At 36.4% G+C, this 21572-nt stretch overlaps 1 protein-coding gene and 2 long non-coding RNA genes across 4 annotated transcripts; all 3 read right to left on the bottom strand.

Annotated features, from left to right (window-relative positions):
- Positions 1-16376: 16376 nt before the first annotated feature.
- On the bottom strand, positions 16377-16817 carry LOC128126312 (uncharacterized). Its single transcript, XR_008224119.1, has 2 exons — positions 16730-16817; positions 16377-16608 (listed from the first exon to the last, which is right to left on the bottom strand). It is a non-coding gene; the product is annotated as an uncharacterized LOC128126312 (long non-coding RNA).
- Positions 16818-16884: 67 nt separating this feature from the next.
- Positions 16885-18854, bottom strand: LOC128126077 (protein DETOXIFICATION 45, chloroplastic-like). The gene is made up of 8 exons (XM_052763807.1): positions 18569-18854; positions 18359-18458; positions 17969-18034; positions 17688-17886; positions 17499-17570; positions 17291-17407; positions 17026-17121; positions 16885-16956 (listed from the first exon to the last, which is right to left on the bottom strand). The coding sequence occupies exons 4-8, from the start codon at positions 17787-17789 to the stop codon at positions 16885-16887; spliced, it is 459 nt and encodes a 152-aa protein (XP_052619767.1). The 5' UTR covers positions 17790-17886; positions 17969-18034; positions 18359-18458; positions 18569-18854.
- Positions 18855-19270: 416 nt separating this feature from the next.
- On the bottom strand, positions 19271-20451 carry LOC128126313 (uncharacterized). Of its 2 annotated transcripts, none has more exons than XR_008224120.1 (4): positions 20037-20451; positions 19783-19851; positions 19433-19705; positions 19271-19338 (listed from the first exon to the last, which is right to left on the bottom strand). It is a non-coding gene; the product is annotated as an uncharacterized LOC128126313 (long non-coding RNA). The 2 variants fall into 2 exon arrangements; XR_008224121.1 differs by lacking the exon at positions 19271-19338 and having other exon boundaries at positions 19501-19536; positions 19607-19705.
- Positions 20452-21572: the final 1121 nt, after the last annotated feature.

Below are 21572 nucleotides of genomic sequence, written 5' to 3' on the forward strand. Positions count from 1 at the left end.
AGGTTTCCTCTTTCGACTATGATAGTCGGGGTTTATTGACTCTTCACCGTAGGGTGTGGGTCCCTTATCATGGAGGAGTGCGCCAGGTCCTGATGAAGGAGGCGCACAAATCCCGATTCTCCATTCATCCCGGGGCGGCGAAGATGTATACGGATCTTCGTCTGGACTATTGGTGGCCCTGCATGAAGCGGGATGTGGCATGGTACGTGGAGCGGTTCTTGACCTGCAGGAAGGTCAAGGCCGAGCATCAGAGACCACACAACAAGATGCAGCCGTTGGATATCCCGCTGTGGAAATGAGAGGATATTACGATGGATTTTATCATGAAACTTCCCAGGACCGCGTGGGGGATGGATTAAATATGGGTCATCGTGGATCGATTGACCAAGAGCGCCCACTTTATTCTGATTCAGGAGAGCATCTCAGCCAAGAAATTGGCCAATATCTATATCAGGGAGGTGGTGCACGGCACGGAGTGCCAGTTTCGGTGATTTCGGACAGAGACGTGCGGTTTAGTTCCAGGTTTTGGAAGAGGTTTCATGACGAGCTGGGTACTCGTCTGCATTTTAGTACCGCTTTTCACCCGCAGACGGATGGCCAGAGCGAGCGGACCATCCAGACTCTGGAGGATATGCTGCGGGCATGCGTTTTAGATTTCGGAGGTAGTTGGGATACCTACTTCCCGTTGGTGGAGTTCTCGTATAATAACAGCTATCATGCGAGTATCGACCATCCTCCCTTCGAGATGTTATATGGGAGGAGGTGCAGGACCCCGATATGTTGGGGCGAGGTTGGCCAGAGAGTCATGGGGAGCACCGAAGTAGTGCTCAAGACGACAGAGAAGATTCAGCAGGTCCGGAGCAGGCTTCAGACTGCTTAGAGTCGGCATAAAAGTTACGCCGATAAGGGTCGATCAGACCTGGAACTCTAGGTCGGGGATATGGTTCTCCTGAAAGTGTCGCCATGGAAGGGCGTCATCCGATTCAGGAAGCGGGGCAAGTTGGGCCCAAGGTATATCGGACCGTTCAGGGTTGTAGCCCGGGTGGGCAAGGTGGCGTACTGGTTGGATCTGCCAGCCAAACTCAGTCAGATCCACAGCACCTTCCATGTCTCTCAGCTGCAGAAGTGCCTAGTGGACGATACGGCGGTGGTACCCTTGGAGAACATTCAGGTTGATGGCAGCCTGAATTACATCGATCGGCATGTGGCGATCCTCGACCGGAAGTCGAAGGATTTGAGGAACAAAAGAGTAGAACTCGTGAAGGTGTAGTGGCAGCACCAGAAGGGGTCGGAATGGACTTGGGAGTCGGTGAGTGAGATGATGGGACACTACCCCGAGCTATTTCAGGATCGAGCGACAGACTTCGAGGACGAAGTCTAAAATAAGTGGGGGATATTTGTAGCACCTGGTTCTTGGTATGTATTATGTTATTAAATCTTCATTTATTTTTGCATTTTTGGCCTTGGACTCGGCGATTCGAATGACTGACTCGCCGATTAGAAGCGAGATGAGGTGCGGGGATTAAGTTGCGGACTCGGCGAGTCGAGTCCCGGACTCGGCGAGTAGCCGTTGTTTGGGCAAAAGCCCTAATGCATGGGTTTACACCCTATTTAAACGACCTTATGCAGCCTCCTTTCCCCCTTTATGCTCCCAAACACTCCTCATAGCAAACCCTAGCCGTTTTGTGAAGATCTAAGGCTTTTTGAGTGATTCTTGTGAGTTTTGATCTCAAGGAAGAAGGAAGAGCATAGAAGGATCAAGAGGGGACTGAAGGATTCGAGTTTGGTTCAGCATTTGCAGTCTTTGGAAGGTATAAAGTCTGAACCTTGCTCATTCTTTTGTTAGATCCCTCTTTGGGGTGATTTAGGGCTTTTATAAGCCATTTTTGGTGGCCAACCATGTTTGCAAACATTGTTGGAGGTTTGGGCTTCTGTATCATGTCATTTTATGAGCCACAAGTCAGATCTAGGTTGCTTTTTGCACCAAGGAAGGCCCCATGCAACAAAAGAACCATTTTAAAGCCTTTTAAGCTCTAATGTCCCATGCATGCACGTAAAGTTTGTAACTTTACGTGCTAGATCGATTTTGGGGGCCTGGATCTATCATTTGGTTAAGTGTTGTACATCAGAAATCGAAGTTCTTAGTAAGGAATGTGATAGACTCGGCGAGTCCATTCCTGGACTCGGCGAGTCCAAGGGTTTTGGTCCCATATCAGTGAGGGTCATAAGGACCAGTTGAGTGTGGAAGGGTTTTAGGAGTCCCAAGGAGTGACCCAACGTTCTGGACTAAGCAAAGTGTTATGGGAATTCATGGTACTCGGTGAGTGCATGAACAGACTCGGCGAGTCCAAGACAATCTTCATGGAACTCGGCGAGTCGAGGACAGAACATGTTCATAGGATGAAGAGTAACTTGATGAGTTGTTCATACAACTCGGCGAGTCAAGTCAGGACATGAGTATCAGTTGATGATGAACTCGACGAGTTGTTCATACAACTCGGCGAGTCGGATGTGGATTCAGTCGGTATTCATTTAGAAGAAAAACTCGTCGAGTCATCGCCTAACTCGACGAGTAGAGACGGGTATGAGGTCTGATGGAAGGATAGGGACTCGGCGAGTTGGCGAGTCAACTCGGCGAGTCAGGTCAACTGGAAGTTGACTTTGACTTTGACTTTGATTTGGTCAAGGGGTAAAATGGTCATTTTACCCTAAGGGTAGATGTCAGTTTCTGACTAAGTGTTTTGTGGGAATTTTAGCCGATGGATTTCCGGAGCAGCAGTGGCAGCAGTTAGAGGATTCCCGCACAGTTCGGCAGATACGAGGTGAGTTACCTTCCAGTAGAGGTGGGTCTAAGGCCACAATGCTGGCCCACCATTGAGGAGTACTTAGAAGATAATTGTCTTTGTGATAATTTATCTTGGTCTGGTTTGTGTTGGTTATGAGTTATATTTGTATGATATGTTACATGATAGGGATAGTTTCCCTGATAGTGGTCCTTAGGACCAAGGGGTAGGTCAGTACCCGGATATGTCTGAATGTGTGCTTATATTTTGCTATTGTATGCTAGTAGTAGGGGTGGAATAGTCCCCAGTTACCGGTTGAAAGATACCGATGACGATTATCGGTTGAAAGATGCCGATGACGATTACCGGTTGAAAGATACCGATGATGATTACCGGTTGAAAGATATCGATGGTATTGTATGGAATGTGGTATGATGGGGGAACTCACTAAGCTTTGTGTTTACGGTTTCAGTTTTTGGTTTTAGGTACCTCTTCATCCAAGGGGAAGGAGCCGGCGGCGTAGCATGGCATTACACACACTCACATATGATTTCCGCACGGTGTTTTTCTGGGATTGTACTCTGATATGACATTTGTTCATGGTTGTGGGTTTCAAACATGATACTTGGTTTTGAGATGACGTGTTTATACAATATTTCCTAATGAATGTTTTATGAATTAATCAATCAACAAATGAAAATTTTGGGCTTGAATTTTGGGATGTTACATAATTTCGACCGATCTCAAATTTAACAGTAGGAGGAGATTATACTGTTAAATGTCCGCGTAAAATTCATAACTTCTACATACTTATTCCGTTTTCGTCTGTCTTTTTACCGTTGAGTTCCTATTAATGAGATCTTCAACTCTCATTTAGGTTGTGTAAGCCAAAAACCGCTCGAACTAAAATTCGAGTTTCGGACTATACACTGCTAAGCCGAATTTTAGAAAAATCATAACTTCCTCATACAAAGTCAGATTTGGGCGTTCTTTTTATGGATTTTCTCGGTTTAACATACTCTACGAATTTGGTTTAGATTACTAAGGCTAAAAAGTCTTCTATTGTAAATTCACTTTTACACTTTCCGGTGCCGTGCCGGTTCCATCGCGAAACGTCGGCGGGTCATAACTTCTTTGTTATAAATCGGATTTTGTGACAACCCAAAATTTTCTATCCTGTTCAGTCAAGCACTTCATTGGAAGTCAAAATTGTTTCTGCTAACTTTTAAGCTTTTTGGAGTCAGTTTGAGTGTTCTAAAGCCTAGTACTGCAAGAGATAACTGGAGAGAGGATACTTTAGGGTAAAGTTTGCAACATTTAAGTTCCAAAACTCCAAGAGTTTGGAGTTTACGGCCCAAATGGTATTGGGGCCATAAACTCCATGACCTATATAAGAAAAACTTAGCCATTTTGATTCATTCTTGCCATTTCTAGTCTAGAACTCGGGTTTGCTCTCAAGTATCATCCACATTCCATCCTTAGATCATCAAAGGTATACGTATTATATCCCATGATTTGTTGATACACCTTATTAACTAGCTTCATTCATTGATTTCATCCATGAAAATCATGTTTGTTTAGATCTTCAAGAAACACCAAGAACACACACTAGTGTTCTTGGACCTTAAACACCCTTTCAAGCTCCTTTATTGTAAGTATTCTTACCTTAGTGTGTTATAAGTCTTGTTTCAATTCTTATTCAACTAGAAAACACAAATAAATACAAGATCAAAGGTGTTTACGGCCAAGGCATGTTCTTGGGCCGTAAACCCTAATAGATGGGGCAAAGTTCACCCTAGTCCCTTCCTTAGCCTTGGATACTAGTCTAGATCACTTCCTTGAAGTGTTTAGGACCTTAAACATCAAAAGACAGAGCATACATAGAGTTTACGGCCATAAACTCATAGAGAAATGGTTCATGGGCCGTAAACTCTATAAAGTGGTGCCATTGTGCCACTAATGCTTCCTAAGGCTTAGACTTGAAGTAAGGATACTTCTTTAGGACTTATAAGACCTCAAAACACAAAATAGTACTTAGTAACATGATTTTATAGCCATAAACTAATGAGGAAATGACCATGGGCTGTAAACTCATGAGTTGTTACCATTTGGACCACAAACTCCTTTGAGAGGCCCTACACCCCTTAGATGCAACCCTAATGTACTCCTAGCACTTGAATCAAAGTGTTATCCATGTTTTAGGGTGTCTTTATTTGATTTATTAGTTTTTAATTGACAAATTGGATACATATATGTGTCAATATATGTTAAATAGGATCCATTTGTGTGCTCAAGTCTTCACTTGACACTTAGCATCCTATACCATCCGTTCATCCAAACCACTCACTACAGGTGAGTTCATACCCCTTAATTAACCTTTTAAATGTATTTAAATTCTTTTGTAGGGGGGGGGGGGGAATACAAGTTGAATCATACTAGTTATTATATCAATCACATGTGATTAATAACTAGTACACAAATGGATTTACTATGCTTTTAGCTGTTTTACCAAGCATACTACTTCTAAATGACTTTCTCAAACGTTTTTACATGTTAAAATCTTTATCAAATTGTCTTACATATTGTATCTTTCCTTTCAAACTCTATTACAACTGTGTTTCACACAAAGGTTTTCAGGTATTTCAAACTGTATTACAGACAAAAGATTTCGTATACTTTAAACTGTTTATATCAAACAAACTGCTTTTAAATCGTTTTATTATTTGACATGAAGTCATCAATTCTTTTTATTAAACTTTTATAATGTTTTACAAAACTTCTTTAAACTTTTATACTGTCAAATGCATGCCTATATATGTATAGTTATATAAGTAATGTTTAAAGGACTTAGGATTGCTGGCTCGCTTTAATTCTTTTTCCTTGTTTGGATATGGCCTTAGGGTACCGGTTATTTGTCTAAATGTCATCTAAATATTAGTTATATATTATGTATACATGTGTAGACATAAAAGTTCTACCAGTCAATTTAGTACCTGTGGGTAGCAAAGGCATACCTTCGGTTATACACGTACATTACTAGTAACTATAACAGGTATAGTTAGGAGATACTACTTACTATTCCTAGTACAAGGAATCACACAAGAGTCAGTTCATTTATGAGTCTATACAAATATACTAATACATACTATATGAAGAGATACTATTACATACTATAACAGAGAATACTAGACAGAGAATACTAGACAGAGAATACTATACAAAGAATACTATAACAGAGAATACTATACAAAGAATACTATACAGAGAATACTATACATAGAATACTATTACTATAAAAAGATTCAGCGATAACATAATGTGAGATACTACTTCATGACACATCGACCATTTCGTTATGTCACGTTTTGTAACCAGAATCTCCTGGAGGGAAAGCGTGAGTTTGCGTATAGATCTATACTTGATTGACTCTCCTATACCTTTTTTTTGTTCGCTACAGTGGGACTTGCAAGTCTACGGGTGCCAAATGACATTTCTTCCAACGTCTTTCATCGTCGTGTTTTAGTCAGATTAGTATGGTAACGATAATATCACATTTTGCCTTAAAACCATTGGTTTTAAGGTAGTTATTACTTCAGTGATTAATACAAATAATACTATAGTACACATATACATTTTCCCATTATTTTCAATTTGTGATCTTCTCACATAAAGGGTAATAAAATGCTATATTTTGATAATAATAGTTCTACATGGGAAAAACCTTCATTCTTACAGAGAGGCAGACCTTCAAAACAGTCGGGTCTTGGTAGAAGACTACTTTTTATACTAATAGGAAATATAGGATTTTCTAGGGTTTTCATACTTATACAAACTTCTTCACTAAACATTTACTAGTCTTTTCTTTACAGTTTTACAAAGCAATGACACTAAATTACTTATGAATTCACCAGCTTAAATGTTGATCTACACTTTCAAAATAACTTGTATTCTCAGGTCACTAGTAGACAGGTACGACGAACAGGTTTTGAGAAGACGGAGCGGTCAAGACTCGTCTTTTATTTTGGTTACTTATTTTCATGTCTTATTTTATGAAAGAACACACTTGTATTAAAATTATAGTATTAATGCAATGAATGATGTTGTTGCTTGTTTACTACTTTACACTGTTGTGATACTTTACATGACGTCCTCCGCCCTAGAACGTTTCCACCGTTCTTGGTTTTGGGGTGTGACAGATTTTGGCGTTCTTTATATCCCCAGAATCCTTGTTTCGACCACTACAACTTCATTTAAAGATATATGACCTATCTCACACTTTAATTTTGACGCTTATTTTTATTCTTTATTAATTATATATTTATAATTAAGTAATAAGCACACCAATACACATAATTCACATAGAATTCGAATATTTCATCTTTATTACTTCAAAAAAAAGTTACAATAGGTGACCTAGACTATTACATCGCCCAAAAATGCTTAGTCCTGAAACCCGGGCGTTACACCTTGGTTCATGGATGGAAGTTAAGACCATAGAAAACTTATGAGTTTACCATTTAAGCATTTTACTTTGAATTTCCACTATGATTTACATCTCTCAAGCACACCTCTACATGTGGAATGAACCCACCTTATATAGAGGTGTTTACATCTCTCTCTCTCTCTCTCTCTCTCTCATGTCACAAGGTTAATTTACCACATGCAAGTGGGTCTACAAAATTCAAACCATTTACAAATTCATACATGGATAACTTTGTACCCAACATTCTCCCCCTCAAATTTAGGTATGGAAACCGCTTCAAATCTTCCAAACTCGAGCAACTTCACGAACCGAGCCTCAAACGTGACACATGTAGGGATGAACATCGAATCTTCAACTCTTCCATGATTCTTCAATTTGGGTTCTAGAATGTGAGACCATACAAACCGAGCATCAAAAGGTAATTAGGAGTTTCTCAAGCTTCAAAAAAATTGCCCAAGTTTGAGTATAAAAGCACACTCCAAAACTCTTCAATAAGTCCAAACCCATCATGAACCGAAACCACTTCCGAATCTCCAATCGAATCATTTCATGAACTTCGAATACTCAAGGTCACTTCGGTCTTCAAGTCCGCGTAATATGAAAAATTCAACTTTCGAATTTCCATATAAATCTCTCCCCCTTTTTATAATCGAAAAATGATTATAAAACCAAGAAAGGAATTAGAAAGTGCTCAATTCAGAACTTTTCTATCCAAAACTCCCCTTAAACACATGGCATAAACATTTTTCTTAAATCCGGAAAATCCAAAAAATCTTCAATTTTTAGCTTTGTTCACGGACCGCCTTTGACAAAACTTCTCAAAATTGGGTAGAAATTGTCAATTTCAAAAATGCGAAACTCTCCCCCATTTGCGAAACTGTGTAGAAAGCATCAATTCGCATTAACTGCAGGGGCCTGTTTTGAAAATTATCTCATTTCTCAAAAATTTCAGCCCAATGTCGAAGTTGGGTAAATTCTGCCAAATCTTCAAAACTACAAGGACTGAAAACGAAACTTCTGCATTCTTCACAGTTTTTGTGCTATTTCGAAGTTGGTTATAAACTGTCATTTCTTTTAAACATGAAGGCTAAGTTTTGAAACTTTCCATTTCCTTCTTCAATTCGTTAGCCAGTGACACCATATGCGAAATCAAAATATTTGCTTTTTCATACTACGACTTCGATAGTCGTAGCATAACCCAAAATTCAACCCTTCGCATTGCAAGAATTCGACTAAGGAAGTGAAAATCAACAATCCTTCGACTATCGAACCATCAAGCCTTCGCTTTTTCATCACCACATATACCTTTCGTTACTTGACATCACCTCGCTCGTTTTATCCCTTCGTTACTTAATCATGTAGAGCCCTGGACATCAAAACAAACGACTCCAACCCATCTACCATATATCCAGGCTTCGAAACATTCACTTCAAATATTCATTATCAGCCTCTCCATCTCAATCCCAAATTCTTCGCACATCAACCATCAACCAAAACAATATCGACCCAAATCGATTCCATAACTCATTCGACATCTAAACACTGAGACCCAAAAATCAAACCTTATCAAAATCCAATCACGAGGACCTTTGCTTTTAACGATCAGGCATCGGCATCTATAGCTCAGAGCGACCATCCAAATCACGACTGTAGATGCGAACTATCCCAAAAGATGCAATTGTGACTTTCCATTCGATTCTTCGTTCTCGGTCTCACATGTTTGATATCAAAAACATAGACCCAACCAATTTTTGAAATTGAACCCCAAATCACATTTCATTTCGAAATTCATATCCCAAAAATAACTTGCAAAAGTCAATTTCACCTTTCAATTCAGCAAATCAACCCATATAAGTCGAGTTTGACTTTTTTTGGGATTAACTTTTCGGAGTCAAACATCAATAAACATGAAATTGATGAATCTAATGTTCAATTTCAGATCAAAAAGTGTCCAAACAGCTGTTCTAACAATGTTCTTCACAAAATTTTGAAAGTTCTTGATCAATTTCATCAAACTCAAAAACTCAATTGTCGACTTTTAGACTAAGATTTGAACAAAATCTTTTTTAAGATAGAGCACATAATATAAAATCGATTCAGAATGCTATTTTAACGATCAAACCAAGCATCAATCGATTATTCAGAAAGGTTGATGCAATTGGAACACGACAACGATAACCACAATGAGAGTCAAGAACGTACAACTCGGTTATGCAAAAGATGAAGAACGAACACGGTTCAAACGATTCAAACCAATTTAATAAATCTTTAGGCTCCTTGTTTTATGATATCGATTTATGGACTCGAAATTTCAACCTGAACAATAATGAACATCGAATTTGGGCTCAAGATATGACTAAATGAACAGTAATGGACAATTTGATATTGGTAAACAAATGAATTTGTGATCTTAATAATGGATTCAATGAATAGTAATAAAAAATTGATTATTTTAAGTTAAGTTTTGATTCAAATGAACAATTGTAATTTGAGAATCAAATCAAACAAACGAATATGAGATTGGATCGGGCTTTGATCAACGAAAAAATTATTGGATCATAACAAGTGAGTTTTTCAAAAAAAAAACTGATCCAATGAGTCAAAAACGATCAAAAAATCAAGAACGCAACGCACAAATCAACGAGATTTAGAGAGATCATAGAGAGACTCACCATAAATGTTCCAATTGTGATGAATTTAGCCAAACTGAGAACTGTTTCTTCAAAACATCATGTTGATCATCGAAGACCCGCTCTGATACCAATTGATGTGAATTATTAACATTGATTTGGCATGCGGAATTAAAGAACACACAAAGAACATGGTGATTTGGGTGCTAAAAGGTGTATTCGATCATATTAAATGAGTACAAAAAGGGTACTAGATCTAGAACTCCATACCTCACTCACTAATCACTATGAACTACATCTCTCAAGCACACCTGTACATGTGGAATGAACCCACCTTATATAGAGGTGTTGACATCTCTCTCTCTCTCTCTCTCTCTCTCTCTCTCTCGCTCTCGCTCTATCTATCTATCTCTATCTCTATCTCTCATGTCATAAGGCTAATTTACCACATGCAAGTGGGTCTACAAAAGTCAAACTATTTACAAATTCATACATGAATAACTTTGTACCCAACACTTATGGCTCTAACTATGGTGAAAATTGTTATTTTCACTGACCGGTCCGAATTCAACTGCTTTGATACACTGTTTTGTAAAATTCATAGTAAATCATATAAAAATAATCAGGCTTAGTATAATATATCCCTAGCAATAGGGATGAGCAAAAACTACCCTAAAAACCGACTACACTGAAACCGAACCCAAATCGTCGGGTTTGGTTTTAAATTTTTAAAAACCGAAAAATGGGTTTTGGGTTCGGTTTTAATAACTCAAACCGACCCAATCCGTTGGTTTTAAAACTGACCCAACCGTTGGGTTTGAAACCGATCAAAAACCGACCCGCTCCTCTATTATATTATTATATATGTTTGATTAATATTATATATTTTATTAAAACATAAAATATATAACATTTAAACTTGGTTGTTGTAAACTTTTAGCAACATACTTTTGATGTTGTGTTGGTGTTGAAGTTGGTTTTTTTAGGTGTTTTTTTTGCAGATCTTCTTAACCTCTTATGCCTGTATCGCGCAGACCACACTGAGACATTAGTCTTCACATACTGTTTATTTTTCTGAAGACTGCATACCTAAAAAGGTATGTGCATCCTCTTCTTGGTGCAAATGTGGAATAGAGTTTTCTAACCTCTTCATACATCTTCTAGCCTAAAAAACAAATATATCTTTGTTGTTTAAAACTTAGATTTATTTCAACTTTATCTATGATAAACAATTTGAAAAAAAATACAACGCTTCAAGAAAAAATGTTCGACGACACAAGCATGACCTTTGTGAAAATTTATAAATAAAGATTTAATTATAATAATGGTTGTTGAATTTATTTATATAGATATGAAAAAATATCTTAACTTTGTCTTAAATTTTTTGTGTCTAATAGTAATAGTAAAGAGTTCTTGCGTCTAGGGGGTATGGGTGAGAGACTCCTAGAACAAAAACTAGGAACTACTAGGTGACTCTTCGGAGTGGATAGTTGTGCGTATGTTAGTACACCTAGATGTAGCAGGCTTAATAACTTAGAATTTTGAGGCGATCCTCAAGGCAAATGTGGGTAGGTTTGGAAGGTAGTATGGGTTTGTACTACCAGAAACAATAGACCCATATGAGTGTCGAGGAGAGCCATATATTTCTAAGGAGTAAGTAGTTGAGTGTATAGTGTGTTGACACTATGAATTGATTTTGATTAGTCTCCCGTCTATTTTCTGCATGGTAATGATGAGGGGTTCCAGTTCAGGTACAGGTGGCTAGAAGAGGTTGGGGTTGACTGATGATCAGATTCAAGATTTGATTACTATTTAGGCGACCTTAGCAGTTAGGGAGGTGATTCAAGAGATTTTTGGGTGTGTCAATACCATGTTGATTAAGATGTTCGATGAGCGTTATGCTGCTGTCACCGATGTAACTGCTGCAGCGGCTACTACAGATGTCATTTATACAGGGCTTTAGGGAGTTCAGTAACATAAACCCCCTATAGTTTGATGGGGTCAAGGACCCAATCATTTCCATGAGGTGGATATCCGATGTGGGGGAGATGTTTCTACAAGTGTTCTTGTCCAGAGAACCAGAAGGTCATATTTGCATCGAACCTTCTTCTCTTGGGAGCGAAGGACTGGTGGAACTTTACATGCAAATACCTACACCTAATTTTATATTTATAATCTAACTAACTTGACTAACTAAATTGCACCTAGGCAGTGTACCTAGTCGGATTGTAATGTAGTTTAAGTAAGTTTGGGTCGAACACATGGAACGGTTTTAATTAATTAATCTAAATACTATTAAGTTAACCTAAGATTCTAGCAAAGTAATGGTTTTTATCTAATTTTGCAAGTTTAGATGAACTTAATTTATCAACAACTATCAAATTAATAAATCACTTATGTTAGTTTGAATCTACTTTCCCTCAATGGTTTATATATTAATTATGACAATTCCTGTTGGTTACTAATTACGATATTATTAGCAATTCAATTCCAAATTTACTAATATTCAATTAATTCATGTAAAGCTATGTAGGGTCACACATAACCTACACAGAATCAATTTATTAAATAGAATTGGAGATATGTAACATTGAGTTGACAAACACAATTATGTTCATAATATGAGTTCTCTAGCACAGCTAAATTCAATAATTCAATTACCTAAGATTGGTTTGATCTTAGCTCTAATAATCTAATGTTCACTAAATTACCAGGTATTCAAATTCATGCAGATTAATGGTCACTAACTACACAGAATAAGAAGTTTAAGCAATCTAGTTATCAAATCAAGCATGCTAGGTATACTCAATCAAACACAAGACATTAACCAACAAGAAAAGTCTAAATCTATTTAATCAAACCATGAGTTCTAGCTTCATCTAGCTAACAGAAGCAGCTAGATTTAGCTACTCATTCTAACAAATGAACACAAACAAGTTATAATCGAAAACATGTTTAAAATACCAAAGTAAAAATCGAATTATGAACTTCTTCTTCCTTGGTGTTAAAACCAATTCCCTAGCCTTCAAAAACCCTGATTTTCGACTTCTGGAACATCTCTAAGTCAGCTAACCTCTAAAAACCATATGGATCAAGGTCTATATATAGTTTTTGAAATATTCGTACTCACGTCGTGAGCAAAGATGTCTCACGTCGTGAGATCGTTATTATTCGTGTTTGACAATGACTCTAGATTCGCGATGTTTATCTTCTGGAAAGTCCTAACTCACGTTGTGAGCCTTTAACACTCACGTCATGAGAACGTGTTTTTCTAGAATTTTCATCTTTCAAGTCTTTATCCTCCAAAGTTCCATTCTTTAACGCTTTTAGTCCCTTTTCTTCAAAATGTCTTCTTTTTTGCTGCAAAATATAAATTAACTTTATAATTACCATTTATCTATGCAAATAGCCAAAATATTAATCAAAATGTAATTAAATATTGCCTAAAAATGTATAAATATGGCAATATCAACACGATATTCATATATGTTCATGACTAAGTTCCATTAAAATCCTTCAATCTAAATTTTTAGATTTGAAATGAAGTATGAGTGCCATCTCCCATAAATCCTTTTATAGTGAAACTATTCCCAAACTTTGCAAATTTAAAATCTTTGTTTCTTATAACTAGTATTGCCAACCTGCAATACTTAGCATAAAAATTATGCTCCCACTAGCTTAAAAATTATGTTCCCACTAGTATTGCCAACATGTATCTAGAAATAAACTGGACTTCTAGAAATCAATACTATTGAGTTTCTTACTAAAGTGGAGATTTCTGATACATGATGCTTCGATACGTCTTCATGTAGACTTCTCAAGCTCATACACCTTCATTAGATAGCATATGTGTGTGTTTAAACCCATTCATAACTTATAGCTATAAGTCTTGAATGTTCAAACTATTTCTTGCCATTTCTCACAATTCAAACTATGAAAAAGGATGCCGTAATCAAATGCGAATTTGAGAATGCAATTATCACGCTTACCATAATGATATTAATCAGATTATAAAATCTAATAGCGAAAGTGTTTCCTCATAATCATTTTCATGAATTAGAGCAAAACATTTTTCCACTTCGATTTTATGGTGTATGTGTTCCTATCCATGTGAATTTATCATTTGCAACCAACAATCATAAGATAATATTGATGACAAAACCAAAATCAATTTTAGGTTTTTCCTTTCAAGGACTGAACTTTCTTGTTCTTAATTTCTTGCCCTCTGGTAGCACGAGAGCCTACTAGTGATTGTTGTTAAGCAGCTCACCCATATTGACCAATATATTATCACTGACCAACGTGCTCTGCCTTTTGCAGTCGAATAAGAACCATAGAACTCATAAGCATTGCCAACACAACAAGAAGATGCACAGAAACAAGAATACGTCAACTTAACACGATAGGTTATCACCCTTAAGTCATGTGCTAGTGATAACTAAAAGGTTTATTCTCAATTGACTCCTGAAACTCTTCAAGATCAATAAGACTCCCACTGACTTCGTGACATATAAGTTTCTTTCTCAAGGAGCATTCCTCGACGAGCAAAACAAATATTCAAAAGTTTGTGTAGGTTCTTGTCAAGAAACACTTCATAGAATTGGTCTAAGTTTATCTTTGTTTTAACCAAAACATCACAACTTCCAATTCCAAATGTGCTAGAGTAAGAAAAAATTTCTACTTCACATTTGCTGAGGTGTTATAAACCTACATAGTATAGAATAAGCTTCAAAATACGATTTGTAGTTACTAGAGTATGACTCTAAAACTCGATTTGATACAAAGTATAACTCATCTCTCGGTTAAACCATTTCAACAGTATTTGATTCCTCTTCTTTGTCAAACAATTGAACTAAGATGTTATTCGAGGAACAATTGTGACATGGTTCCATAATCATTATGATGATCATAAAACACGATACCAAAGTACTATCCTTTCCATTCAGATCGGAGAAACCTTTATCTTTCTGCCTAATAGATTCTTCTTATTCATTCTATTACACTTTGAAAACCTTTTCAAAGTGTTACAATTCTGCTTAATCTTATAAACACATCCATGTTCACTGAAACATCGGTAAACCATGACGAATAGATTTATCGTTCTTTATGGTGGATCTAAATAGTCCACATCAATGTGTACTATATCCTTTAGTCCTTCACTTGACTCACATAAACATGTGATCAACGAATTAGTCATGATCTTCCAATGATCAAGCTTCTCATACATCACACAATACGAATTGTATGAATCCAAGTTTTTGTCCAATTGAAACTTGGATGATGAGAATGATGGGTATTATGCATCAGAACAAACCTATGTGCTCATACAAACCCTAATGCTAGGATCTAGGTTTCTCTATTGTACATTCTTTTAATCCAAGACTTACAAACCTAGATCTATCATATATAATTCGAAATTATCATAAAGAAAAATAGATCTAAGTGTTTTACCTCTTTCAAGTAGCTCGAATCCTTGTAATCTTCTTGATCTTGAGCTTAGAGTCACAATTGTAACTCCTCTAATGGTTCACAAACCCCACAAGCAAGAAGACAATATGAGAGAGGGTGAGAGATGCTAAAATCGGCCCTAGGGCTCTCTTGGAATCAAGTGTAGCCGATTTCCATAGGCTAGGGGTCTTATTTATACTTGCAGACTGCTTGTGTTTCAGTCTAAACCCTAATGGACAGCTTAGCCACCAAGCAGCCCAAGGAACCTTCTGGAATAAGGCCTTGGATGAAAATATGATAGATCCCCATCATAATTTCGTTCCCCCTTAGTCCATTAGGTCTCCCAGCCCAAAAACTCAGCTATCATACATTTGACAGTTTATACCCCTTTATTCAATTAATCTCTTTTAGTCACCAAATTAATTCCTAATTAATTTATGACCAATACTAATTAAATAAATATGATTTCTCCTTTAATATATTATTCTTATAATATATTAATAAACCATAATATTCTCTCTCTCTCTCCCTAAATTACCTTGTCAAGTTACTTTGGAGAAGGCAACCCAAAAGGACCATGCACAACTAGGTCAAGTACGTACCAAATATAGTTACGGACTTAGACACACTACTAGAAAAAAGGCCTTTTACGACGCTCATTGCGCGTCGTAAAACGCTCAGACGACGCGCAAATGCGTGTCAAGGAAGGCCCTGTCATAAAGAGAGACGACGCGCATTTACGACGCGCATTTACGACGCGCGGTTACGACACGCAATGCGTATCAAGGAAGGCCCTGTCATAAAGGAAGACGATACGCATTCGCGTGTCGTAACCTTACGACGCGCGTGTTAATGACACGCAATGCGTATCAAGAAAGCCTCTGTCAAGAAAGGCCATGTCATAAATGAAGATGACACGCATGTTTGCGTATCATAATTTTAAATGTTAAAAAAAAAATATTTTTTATAGATTTACTAATTTTCAAATTAAATTTGCATTTAATGCCTCAAAATATAAAATAAAATATCATATACAAAAAATATAATCCATTTCATAAAATTTAATGTCTTACAATTCTATTTGTTACAATATATAAATTTACATGATGTGTAGTGGAACAAACAATGAGATACGCATACAATGGAGATGGATAACAAGACATCAAAAAGGAAAAAGAAGGGCAAAAAAGTAAAATACGAGGCCACGCATGAGAAGCTCAGCTACTTTAGCAGCAACTGTGTTACGTGCAGCATCCTTGCTAGCCTGAGAATGAGATGCATATCAAAATATCAAAGTTGTTAAGTAACTAGTTCCTTTTGTTTACTTTCCCAAATATTTTTTAAACATCATTTATCCGTACAGCACTCAAAGTAAGAAGACATACCTCACCCCTTATCAGCAATGGGTTTCTTCCCTCATCAATTAGGACATAATCAAGTTCATCAACTATTGCAAAATGCAATGGTTTTGGCTTGATAAACATTGTGCTATTATTAATCCAAGAGACACTTCAAATGAAATCTGCCTTAGTAATTAGTATTAGTATGAAAAATGTGGTAATACCATCTCATAACAAGTTGCAATTACAGACGATAAAATCCCAACAAGCATCTACAGTGAAAACATATTAATCCAAGGGCAAATATGTAATTTTATATTTATGTCTAAAAAAAAGCATACCATGGAATAAGCAGCATACGGGAAGTCTGAAACTCCATAATGCAAACCATCAACAATAAAAGCAAAAGCATTCAAAGGCTGACTAGCACTCACAAACTTTTTTCACAAAATCAAAACGCATCAGAAATATATATATATATATATATATATATATATATATATATATATATGTATATATATATATGTATATATATATATATATATATATATATATATATATATATATATATATATATTAACAACAAGGGTATTATAGGGAGTTTACCAAAACCCCGGTTCTAGCAATCGCCAATACTCCAATGTCCTTAGTGAACAGTGTGACTATGGAACCAAATGAAACTCCCAATATTGCAGCCAAAGTAACACCCATCACAAAACCAATCTAAAGAAAATAATAAAACATTAATTAACTTTTATAAAATAAAAACATCTTTATATATTATATAAACAAAATAATTATTAATTAACATTACAGTCAACACGAAGTATGTGATATCCTTCACAGATCTATAATTCCCTTTTGAAACCGAACTAGCAATCAACGCCTAAAACAAAACAAAACAAAAAAATGGTTAAGAAGTCAACTAACTGACAAATAGTCAAACATTTTCCTTAAACTATATGTCAAGTCAAGTCAAAGTCAACATTTGGTGAATTTATACCTGACCAGATGCAGCCAACGCATCTGTAATAAGGGAAACTGCCAACCAAACTTGCAGACATATATGATGAAGCAGTAGAGTAGAGTACCTTGAGCATTTCATTTTGTGCTGTCAGCAACTGGTCCCGCCCTTGCAACTGTACCATACTCATCTTACCAGCAAGTATGTCTGCTTCTTTCCCGCCCAGGAAATTTGTTTTCTTTATTCATTTAAGAACCAAAACCCTAAAAAACATTATATAGAATTATAAAAACTTCAAGAAAAGTCAAAGGGAATAATACCTCAAGAATATGTAGACGTCAATTCACAGGCAATTCAGCATTTAACACAGCAGATTTTATACCAAACTGTCAAAAAATATATAAAAAGTTTTATTAAAATCTATAATAGGTAAAAAAAGATTAATTTAATGGGAAAAATAATACTTGCTCAAAGTTTTAGTCTAAAACTTGTGTCAATTGTATTTGTAAATATAAAGACTTTCTTTTGAACAAGATCCAACTTCAAAATTGCAAGAATGTAAAGAAGCTTATCTCGATAACTACATTGTATCTAAATATAAAAGTAAAAGAAATAAATAAAGATTCAAGAAACTATAAAATGTATTAAAGAAATGCCCTAAAATAAGTTTGTTAAATAAGTATACAAGATTTTAGCTCTTAAGCTCTTACCCAAAATTGCTGAACATTTTTGGGGACAATTTCGTCCTTTCCATCACCAACTTCTGCTAAAGTAAGAATATAGGGATTGTGTAGATAAAGCTTCTTCAAGCTTTCAACATCATCACTACAAAAATTTCATCAGAATTAATTGAATGAAGAAATTGCAGGGGTAGAAATGGAAATACCATCTTATAAGAAGTGATAATGACACAAACAAACCTTGAGGTAGCAGCCATGAGAAGGCATTGACATCTTTTAGGAATGTGAGTTTTGAGATCTTTGAGATTCTTTTCATATCCATATGTAAAAAGAAGATCTGCCTGATTTACTAACATGAATCAGTACTTTAATAAAGAGTATTATAAATGTTACAGAAAGAAAAGAATCCATACCTTATCAAGAATAATAATTGAAAGATAATCATGAACGGATTTTGCTTGAAGAACACCTGATGAAAGACATCTTTGGACACAAGCTGGAGTAGAAACAAAGATATAAGGAGGCCCTGACACTGCTGTCGCCTGAAAATTGGAAAACAAAAGCAAAAATTACCAATTTACCGTTGATCTTTATAATATTGAAGAACAGAATTGGATTTTGTATAAAAAATTTACAAAAACTAACCATTTCAGAGAAACTTGGTTCACCCGTTAACTGAAACTTTATTTGGCAACATCATTTTTGCAAGAGGAAGTAATGCCCCTTGAGAAATCAGAATTTGTCTCGGTTCTTCACCTTCTCCTGCAACATTTCCTAATGCTTATGCACACTGCTCTGCAACAGGCACTGAACTCTTTTTTGGATAACAATTACAAAATTAGAATTACGCCATTGAAGTGATATGAAAAAATCAAGAAATATTAAAAACTAAGTACTTAACACTAACCTCCAATTTGAGCAATGAGTAAAGGTAATGCAGGGAATTAAGCTCTTGTTTCTTTAGGTTTTCCAGCAGCTATGTTTGTAAGACACCAAGCTGCTTCAAGCAACTGTATTATGGATCCAGAATAAAAATTAAAACATATTAAAAAGGGTATGCTAAAAAGAAAGAAGGTCATTACTAATATTATTATTGTTTATTACCTGCTCATCATGGGAACTGCTCTGTAGATAAGAGGGGTATCAGATCTTCAACAAAATGGATATGAATGTGTAAAGCTTCCAGTCTTGACCAGCCTGCCCTTGTCCTGTGCACCATCCATAATAAAAAGAATCATAATTTGTTTTACGCATTTGCCCCTGTTCATAATCATATACCATTCAACTATTCTTGCCTTCACTTCATGAATAATATATTTATCTGTACGCATCTTTTGGAGACCTGTTCAAGTAATAGTTATTGGCAACCAATTTTTCCTGCATAACCCAATTATTAAAAATTAAAAAATAATAATAAATTTAAAAAGTACAATAATGCCCTTATTGATACGCACCAGATGAGACTGCACATTTGCCATCTTCTTTTCATCAAACTCATACTCTTTAACAGGTACTTTTGTAGCCTTTTAACATACAACAACAATACTAGTATCAAAAATGGATTACACAAGAGGAGACAGGGGCCTTGATTTGATAATCAAATATTGCAATACTCAGTGAAGCAAATAATCAAACACTTAGTGGGCAGTAAAAACTTAATTGTGTTGATTGAAAAGAAGTTTAGGGACGTAAAGGAGAAGAGGAGAACCTGAATCAACGAATCTGGCATATGGTTAGATGTTTTTACCAGAGACGGTAACAATGGTACTCATAGAGAACAAGATTAAGAAGCAGACACTACATTGATTTTCTAGAAAGAAAATGGCAAACAGTTAGTAATTGATCCAAAATCAATAATCGGCACATCACCTGCACTCGAATTGATGACATCGTTAGCTTCCCGAAACTCCAGCGACACTGTTACTTGGCCTGGACTCCGGCGACTCATCTGACCTACACCACGACGACGTCAGTTGTACCAGCGACTCATCTAATCCCAAATCTGATCTTCAACCTTCGGTTTCTAATCTTCAACCTCGAACTTGAGCCCTATAGCTCCTCACAACCCCTTGACAACCTTTGAACGCCACCTCACACCCTCACGTGCAAATAAAAAAAGAAATAATAAGAAGGGAGAAGAAGGGTTGTGATCGAGCTAGAGGAAGAAAAGAGGAAGAATACGCACATCATTTCTTTCTTCTTTCTTCTTTCTTCTTTTCGCTCTCCAACTCTGGCTATAAATACGAAAGCGCAAGAGATATTGAGAGGAGTGAGCGGGGTACTTCAAAATTTTGGGGGATTTTCCATGTTTCTAGTGGTGGCGGCTGCTAGGTTTTACAGAGAGTAGTAGGGGAGAAAATGAAAGAAGATATTACTATTTCAAATGTGTTATGTTTGATTAGGGTTTGCACATAGAAGGAAGTGAAAGTCGATCGGAGAAGAAGGGGTTTGCAGAGAGAAAGAAGGGAGAGAATGAAGTTGATTTGGCGGGTGTAGAGAGTAGAGAGGAAGAGGAAGCGGGTGTTCAAAATTTTGGGGGATTTAGTTTCCCCCCTGAGTCCCAGAAACGCGTGTTTATTAAAATTATAAAGCGACATTTGTAGAGGACGCCCTTTTATTATAGGTGCCCTCCGTGTTTTTAATATTTTTACATCAGACACTAATTTAAGGGCACTCAGTAATGCGCGACCTAAATCCTTACGATTTTTGAAGAGATGACACCTTTTTAATGTCGCTCTCTAATGCGTAACATAAATCAAAGAGCGTCGTGTTTTGCGCGTCGTAAAAGGTCTTTTTTCTAGTAGTGACACTAATCCAACAGTCTCCCACTTGGATAAGTCTAGTAACTATATCTCACATATGACTTCAGAATCCGATTAGTAATTGTAGCTCTTATACTTTGCTGTCAACTCTGATCAACTTGTCCTTCATATAAGGGATCGTATAATCCTCTGTTCTAAATATCATGCTGATAATGCTTATTGTCCAGCATTTGTTCCTTGATTTCTGATTTGTTTGACAAAGAATTTAGTTTAACACATCAACTTCATTCTGACCGGGCCTGGCGCATAAGTCAAACCTAATCATCAAGTGGCCAAGATATCACTTTTATTCTCATAGAATAAAAGCACATATCAACTTCGACTCATATGCATCCATTATTCACTAATTGAATCACGCACAACAATGTGTTTTATAACATGAAGTTACTTATGCGTTTACACATCATCAATGCATAACCAAC

This window comes from Lactuca sativa, chromosome 5 (assembly GCF_002870075.4).
Source record: "Lactuca sativa cultivar Salinas chromosome 5, Lsat_Salinas_v11, whole genome shotgun sequence".
Taxonomy (NCBI): domain Eukaryota; kingdom Viridiplantae; phylum Streptophyta; class Magnoliopsida; order Asterales; family Asteraceae; genus Lactuca; species Lactuca sativa.

Excerpts from the sequence above, each read along its gene's own strand:
- LOC128126077 (XM_052763807.1), bottom strand. The coding sequence starts at position 17,789 with ATGAAATGCTCAAGGTACTCTACTCTACTGCTTCATCATATATGTCTG. Across the intron at positions 17,122-17,290 it reads TTGCTAGAACCGGGGTTTTG|TTTGTGAGTGCTAGTCAGCC; the intron begins GTAAACTCCCTA and ends TTGTGAAAAAAG. Across the intron at positions 16,957-17,025 it reads CGTATGCTGCTTATTCCATG|ATGCTTGTTGGGATTTTATC; the intron begins GTATGCTTTTTT and ends TTTTCACTGTAG.